The sequence below is a fragment of the Chenopodium album genome, chromosome 5, assembly GCF_948465745.1.
Source record: "Chenopodium album chromosome 5, dcCheAlbu1.1, whole genome shotgun sequence".
Taxonomy (NCBI): Eukaryota; Viridiplantae; Streptophyta; class Magnoliopsida; order Caryophyllales; family Amaranthaceae; genus Chenopodium; species Chenopodium album.
This window is the reverse complement of record NC_137838.1, coordinates 2,292,250-2,300,585: the sequence shown is the minus strand read 5'-3', so window position 1 is coordinate 2,300,585 and position 8,336 is coordinate 2,292,250. Positions and strand designations below refer to the sequence as shown.

General features: G+C 34.5%; 1 protein-coding gene and 1 pseudogene across 1 annotated transcript; both read right to left on the bottom strand.

The window, feature by feature from the left end:
- Positions 1–245: 245 nt before the first annotated feature.
- LOC145631480 (uncharacterized) lies at positions 246–4,442 on the bottom strand. Its single transcript, XM_081683571.1, has 7 exons — positions 3,901–4,442; positions 1,787–1,899; positions 1,578–1,666; positions 1,423–1,497; positions 1,199–1,306; positions 925–1,020; positions 246–745 (listed from the first exon to the last, which is right to left on the bottom strand). The coding sequence occupies exons 1-7, from the start codon at positions 4,323–4,325 to the stop codon at positions 479–481; spliced, it is 1,173 nt and encodes a 390-aa protein (XP_081539697.1). The 5' UTR covers positions 4,326–4,442; the 3' UTR covers positions 246–478.
- A 1,307-nt stretch (positions 4,443–5,749) lies between these two features.
- Positions 5,750–6,655, bottom strand: LOC145631299 (dehydration-responsive element-binding protein 1A pseudogene; annotated as a pseudogene).
- Between the last annotated feature and the right edge of the window lie 1,681 nt (positions 6,656–8,336).

The following is an 8,336-nucleotide window of genomic DNA, read 5'->3' as shown; positions in this document are numbered from 1 at the left end:
TTTTATTTGGTACTAGTAGTCATTCAATATTAACAGTCGTTACTTCACTTTTTTTTTTCTTTATCACGTGAGTATTTTGGTGCAAATCAACAGGTGCATATAAAAAATAAAAAATTAAAAATTTCTATTGAAATAGTAGAAGTTGTATTCTTTTCAACCTTTTTTAAAAAAAAATTATTTCAAGAATATTTAGTTCGTACTCCTTATAATATAAGATAATTCGGAAAAAAAAAAAAAAGCCCTAATGATGACCAAATTCCATAGAATAAATAATGTCTTAACATTTGTGTAGTATTATGAGTGCTTCAACAAGCTCATATTGAAAATCATGGCCTATCCAATGAGGACAGTCTATACAAAATGACCCATATGTGGACAACATAGGGTTCGACAATGTGAGAACAAGATTTACAACCAAATTATATACTCGTACTATACAATTACAAAGATTGGACCTAAAACTGCAGAATCAGCCTACTCAGAAACCAGACTTCAGTTGCTCATATAATGCCCACAAAAGAACACCAATCAATGTATCTCTTGCCAAATCTTTAACAATTTTATTGATCCAAGCATTAGGAACATTAGCACCAGATTTATTCCCAGCTAAGTCGCGAAAGCGTAGATCTCCCAGGTCTGAAATCAGCGCGTAAATCACTCCATTCAAGTGACCCTTTCCTATTACTCCCACCACTCTCTTACAGTTATTTACAGCTTTGCTCCGTTTTAGAGACCATGCTAGGTACTGCAAATGTGAACTTCAAGTTAGTATATAAAAAGAGTGAAAGAACTTTGAATAATCAGTGATTCTGGACTCTTTGTATTGATCATAGTATCAAGATAATCATTGCACAGTACAATAATCAGGTTAAAAAATGCACTCTTGTGGATGAGTAAAGAACTTAAGAGAAATGAGACCATTACCGTGTCACGTTCAAGTATAAGTGGCTGTACAAGGGAAGGGTAAGCAGAGCTAAGTTTCTCATATAGCTGGTAAGGGTTGTCATCAGTACCCGATTCCTGTAACCAATCACAACTGGGAAATTAAGCAAGAATCTTAAGGTATATAGTCATAAGAGAGTACAGTGTGAAAGGAATGGCCTTATAATCCTGATAGTTGATTGTTGTTTGTTAAGTGTCATTCTACAAAATTTAGAATAATGTATAGCCCACATTAAAACAATAGAGTAGCGAGGACCTTCACATTGGCTGTGGAAGTCTCGGATGAAGATGTGATTCCTTGGATAACTGAGCTCACTAAGCTTAATTTTTCGGCCCATTTCAGTGAATTCCACGCCCTCTCAAGCTGCAACGTATGACAAACAGAACATAATCCCAAAATGAGCCTAAAAGTGCCTCATCAATTGAAACTGTTGAAGCCAAAACTGTGCTATTACAGGTTGGAAATTGCATAAGACTTACAGTAATTTCAATTGGCCGATCCCCCAACACTATCTGTGCACCAATTTCTTCAGACACCATCCGAGCAGCACGAAACTGTAAACAAAGGATATTATCTCAGTCAATCAGATGACTTCCTGTATCCAAATTAAAGTTAACCTTTGCAAGTTGGCTACCTCATCTCCAAAAGGCCTGTCAACATCCGAAGAAATTTTTGATGAAAAGATGGCCAACAATAGCCTTAATGCCAAAGCAGTTTGTCCCCCTATCATAAGAAGTCAGAAAAAACCACTGATCAGCCACGCAGGCCCACAACGCCACCAAGTTCAAATGAAGCACACTTCACATATATGTAGATAAGATTAAGGTGTAAATCCAGGCTTACCTAAGTTTATGCTACGACTAACAGCACCGAAAAATCCAGCACCACTTAAGGAAAACATATTGGACTTCAGCTCTGCTTTTGGCTGATTGCTGCTGGAGTACATTATCCCAGCTCTGAAGATGAAAGTCTGTAATAATTAAGGTTAAGCCATGGAATGAAGATATAACACACACATATTCACATATAAGAGGATAACACCTAATTTTCTACAGCCACAATCATTTATTTATACATTGTATTTTACTCCAACTTGGCCTTTCTAGTTCCACACCATGTCAACATGACACAACAAGGATTAGAGGTATCAATTCCATAGCCAACACTTGACATAACGATATTAAAATAAAGCGCCATTACAGCAACAAGAGGCTAAGAAGATAGGTTTATGATAGAGTGATCGACAAACATTACATAAAACTGCCATTAAGGTTTTTCATTAAAGTAGTTTGTAATGCACAAATTTAAAAGGCTTTAAATTAATGTAATGACATCAAACCAAGTTACATATTGGATTCGAAGCCCCTGAATCCTAACAAAATTAGTTTCATATCTTGATTTAGTTAGATTGTTCATGATAAAAAAGCATATCCAGAAATTTATATGTATTTGTCCTCAGAGTACTTGGCAAGAATTTAGAATTAGAAAAGAGCATAAAATAATCTAAAATGCTACACATTCCTGCTTGAACCATAACTTCTAACTTCAATCAAGAAATAGTTGTCATGTAAACCTTTATCAAAATTTCTGCATCATTCAGGATAGTGTCACTCGGAGAATAAGGTGCAAGGTGCAACTCTAAATATCAAGTATCAACCTGTGATCATCTCTGATACAGGTTTTGCTGAAGCCTCTAGTATTGTAATGTGAAAACTGTATCTGCATAGAATTCTGCTCCTATAGTCCTATAGACTTCGTAGAATTCAAGTCTCAAAGGACTACCATGCTTTAAGGAAACACAGTAAGGAGCATTATAGCAAGCTTGATGCCTAGAGTCCTAAACCACATACTTGTCATGCAAAGTTTTATCTCTAACAAAATAGTATTCGTATGTCATACTTGTCCAAAGAAAACTCCACCGAATTGCCTTTTGCCATTTTCCTATATCCGATTTTGTGTTTGATCTCGTTTACATGGGATGTCTGAGGTGAATATATAGTGGAATCTAGGGGCAACTGAAGTCTTAGTATTGCAACTCCAGTGTATTGAGTAATATACAACGAACTATCAAGCATTATAATACACCCTTTAATAATCTTTCTTATAACTTTCCTAAAACACATTTTGGTTGATTAGCATATACAAGTAGTTCAACCAAATACAGAATAATGACCTTGAACTTCACATAACTCCAGTGTAGACAATAGAGCTCACAAACATCACTTACAATCTTTATAAAACAAGCTGGACCCCCTCTCTTTTTCGAAATATTGCGTTCCTATTAACCCCATTTTTTTTTCTTGGATACCCTCAAATTTGAATTAAGGCTCCAAACTTTGATCTTTCAATCAAACAGGAATTTTTCTATGAACATATTAAGTTGTATGAATGATATTTTATTTTAATTCTCCTATCACACAAATTAGTCATCATTACCACAGCTCAATCTCATAATTAAGCTTCGTCAATGCTAAGCTTTTAATTATTATTTAAAGTCCATCATCTTTGTTTTAATTAATTTTCAGGTTTCTGTTAATTCCTTCCAGGATCTAACTTAAATTGAAGAAAAAATTGATACGGAGTATTGGTTTTTATTTTTGTTGATAAAAGTTATTCCAATTCACCAAAATTGTCATGTTGTAAATCCTGTTAATCCCGGATTTTAATTTATAAACTTTGAATTAATAATTCATATGATTGATTTGATAATTTTTAGCTTGATTAGAAATCCTAATAACATATACGAAAAATGTTTAGCCATGGATGTCAATCGGCTCAGTTATGACCGAAGATCAAATCCCGTCTATATCACCCACACTTTAAACACCAGAAAAAACAATTTTTTTAACAGAATGTTAGGATCTAAAACTACTTCCATCCAACATCTAACTAAAATTCAAAAAAATTAAAATCATCGAAACTTTCAAGTCTTATAACCAAAAAGCTAGAAGACTTGCCTGCTACGACAAAGCTCAACGACGACATTATCGGGCCGAATAGCCCGAACAACCCGCTCAACATCCAAAGATGAACCCTCATCAATGTGACTAGTACCCACCAACCAAATCTCATCGGGCTCAACAAACTCGGCCCGCCAAGATGGTACAGGCCCAAATTGATTCTTCTGGACCAACACCAAACTCCCCATATCAACCAAATCCAAAAGCTCCGGGTGGGCCCCCGAAATTACGGCCCGAGAATCCGAAAATATTTGTGATGATCGGAAATCGAACCCGGGTGGCGGAGCCTTAATCGACGCTTTACAACTGAATTGGGCCTTGAGTTTGGGCTTGGGCTTAAAATTAACAAGTTTCGAAGTTTGTGAGATTAGCAACGACGGTGACGGCGGTGATGACGGCGGAGATGACGGCGGAGTTGCCATGGATGAATAACAGCTTAACAAGTGGTTTTTGCATTTACTGTTTTTTTTTTCTTTTCTTTTCTTGTTTGGGTTTTTAAAGTGGTTTAGTGTGAGATTCGTGTGTGATGTAGGTGGACATCAAGATAACATGAGAAATTGTCAAAAAAAAAAAAAATAGAAGATAACATTAGTGGGGCCCAATAACGTGTGAACATGTGGTTGAAAGAAACTCGCTTTGAAATGTGGGTCCAAAAAGTGAAATTTTATTTGTGGATGATAATGCTCCAATAGTCTCACTACTAGTAGTACCGAATATACTTGTTATGAATGATTGATGAATGAACCTTTGAATTTCAGCCAAGTAAAAGGATTGTATAACCAAGTACAGTATTATCCTACTTGTGTATCCTTCGTGGTTTTATTATATTGATAACTTATAAGATAAGTTATGACAAAACAAATTATGTTGGTTCTCATTAGAGAATCTATTGATGTTTGCTTACATGCAAAAGGTTATCTACCTATCCATCTATCTATCTGGCTTTTTACTCTTTTTTATTTTTTTTGTTATTGGATTATTGTACCAAGGTGTGTGACTGTATTATTATTTTTTAAAAACAAACGAATTTTATCATTATCATGTGCAGTAGGATCTAAATTTGTAAATCTTTCTCGTTCCGACAATAATCTTTTCTAGGTATAAAGTATGACACATGATTATGGAAAAATTAAAAAATAGGTACAATACCACACACACTTACGTTAAAACTGTGACAGAACTACAGAAATACTACACAGTCACCCGTCTTATCCACATGACAAAATTTACTCTCCTTGTTCCTCATTTGATACACACCATTTTACAAACAACAAAATAGCATTTCCATAATTCCATCCCATCACATATTGAGGTATAACAACATAACAAGCATAAATTAATAATTTGCTCATAAATTTAAACATGCTCTGTTTTCAAATTTCCCTCTTATTTTATATGAACATGTTTCTTGAAAACAGTGTATTACTCCCTAAAGTTAGACAAGATACAACCAAATTTAACCAAGAAAGAGACGAATCATCGTCAATTAAGAAAGTAGTACATGATCTAAGTACTACACTTTACAATCATACTTCTATTTTTAGTAATACTAGTCACTCACTCAGCTGTGCTCTGTTTCTCCAAAGCAACTAACAAAGTACATTTCTAAATTATATTTTTTTATTTAAATTTTCCCACTCTAAATAACAATACTTGCATACCACCTGTACCAACCAACAAAAAACAATCGGTAACGGCTAACTAACCAAAAATCATGCCAGCATAGTACTCTGTTCTACTTCTAAATTTTAACATACAAAAATTTAAATTTTTTTCTTTCTTTTTTTATAGATTCTGAAATTATCCTAAAACTTTATTAAAAGAATAAGAATGAATGGAGTGGTTTCTAAAAAGAGTAACTCCATAATGGCAAGTCAGCAGTTCCATTTGCCATATCATCGTCTTCATAAGTCGTCTCATTGAAACTAGTCATATTTGGAGGCGGAAGCATCCCCATTCCATGGTACATATCCGCGATTAATCCCGGGGTTTCGAGTTCCGTCTCGTAATCCATATACATACCATTCTCATTATTACTAAAACTCATGTTGTTCATCTCATCCATTGTAGCAGTAGTTGACGATTGAGCTTCCTCTTCCGCCTTCTCATCTACCGCCTGTTGAAGTTCTTGAACAGGCGGAAGTTGAGGGCGGAATGCTTCGGCAGCCTCAGCGGCTGCGCGTTGAATGTCCTTGGTATCGGAGGATGCAGGGACAGGGAGCCGCCAAACGGAGTCAGCAAAGTTGAGACAAGCACCGGAACGACCACGGAGGGCCATTGCTGCCACGTCATGAGCTCTGGCAGCCATCTCGGCAGTAGGAAAGGTGCCGAGCCATATACGGGTCTTCTTGTTAGGCTCACGGACCTCGCACACCCATTTACCGTTGTTCCGTTGGCGGATCCCACGGTAAACGGGGTGACGAGTCTCCGTAAACTTCTTTCTGCCTGCCCGTTTCTTCGGGTAGGCAGAAGCGAGCATGAGCCCCTCTTCTTCAGTGGAGTTGGGGCTCATGCCGCCGTCGGATGAAGATCCTTGGTTAGTGTAAGACATGTTCATAGAGGATTTAACTTGTTTGATGAGTATATACGATTGTGTGAAGTACTATTTTTATTTTCTTCTCAAGCTTTCTTTTTTTTTTAACGCTTCTATTTTTCTTTTGGAGTTGTTTTGTGTTATTGTTGGACAACATAAAGCCGTAATTGGGTGCTATTTATACTTACGTATATCCAACTTGCTAAGAAAAGTGATGGGCCTTTCCTCAGCCAGCAGATAATAAAGTAAAAAATAATAAAAGAAGGCATGGGTCAATTATAATTAATGGTCAGATATATATTTTGGGAATAATCTGTTTAAAAACATAGGATACGATTCATATAAGTGGTATAATTAGTGATTTAATGGTCGTGTATATAGATAGAAAAAGACGATGATTCTCTATTTTCAGGTCATAAACACTATATAATAAGTTATAATTTAAGTAATGATATATGTAGTCTTGAGGGTTATATATAAGCATTAAATGCATTCCTAAAAATTATATAAAATTAGAAATTCATGACAAAAACACGCATAAATCAATATAATTAGTGTTTATATTTTTATAATTTCTTAACTTTTTACGATTTTCAAATATAAATTTAATACTTATGTCCCATAACATTTTCCTTATAATAATTTTTACTACGTACTTACAAAGTAATGTTTTTTTTGCTCATGTTTCAAAATATTTTTTGTAATGGGCCCACTTGTTTTTTGGCAAATTGTATTGTGGGCCATGGAAATTTGGGTACATCAAGTGAACAAGTGACATTTGTCAAATGCTTAACTAATTCCTCATTTGTTTTTATTTTTTTGAAGAAACTAATTCCTCATTTATGTGGGGCCATAAAGCGATGGAAAAAGTTTTCTTCACTAACCAATAAGAGTAGCTGTTTTATTTAGTAGCTGTCTTTTAGTCAAGGAAATATCTGAAGAGTGACTATTTGACTTCAAAAATAAAATATCAATAGACTACATTGTAAAATATCCCCTAAAAAAGAAACTTTTTTTTTAATTGTTGGTGTGTTTTGATTGGTTCAAAGAGAAAATCCCTTTATTTTTATTTTTTTGAACTAGAGACTGTTATTTGAGCACATATTGCTATACTGTTGTGTGTCTGTGTTGCATACTCGTGGTCGTGGGTAGGAACTATTATACTCCATAGTCCATATCATGGTTTAGGATATTTTTATTTTCATTGAATGGTGTATGAACTTTTTGATGAAAGATATTCCCCGATGCATGATGATGCATGGTTTTTAAGGTGATCATGAAAAATTAGAGGCTGGAAAAGTTTCTGGACATTTTATTCCAGAATCGATTTTGTCAACCACTAAAATTAGAGGATTGATTTTTAAAAAAAAATTATATTATAGGCGATCTGTGTATGTTGATCTATTCAAAAGTTTAATGGATATGATCGCCACAACCGTTAAAAAACAACGGCTTTTTGTTTGAGACGGAGTTATCATAGTATATATGTTGCTAACTATCGGTGTATTTAAAATTAAAAAATAAAAAAAAAAAAAAACTACTTTTATATAGTTTGATGCACTTGTTTTGTTCGAACCTGTAAGTGTGTCTAACTTACATTATCTAAATTACTTGTCTAAAATTACTTTAATTTGTACAAACTTATCTTAACAACCTTTGTTTCTTATTAGCCGGTACACTTCATTTATGCACACATTTTAAGGAGGTGTACAAGAGTTGCTACTACCTTCGTTTTTTTTAAAGTGCCTCATTAGCAAATTTGGCACTATTCACGCATGTTACTATCAAGCACTTAATAAAAAAACGGAGGGAGTATAAGGTAATAATAATTATTATAATACCCCTACCTTTTTTTTTTTTAAATAATAATACCCCTACCTACTACACTACAAATCAATCT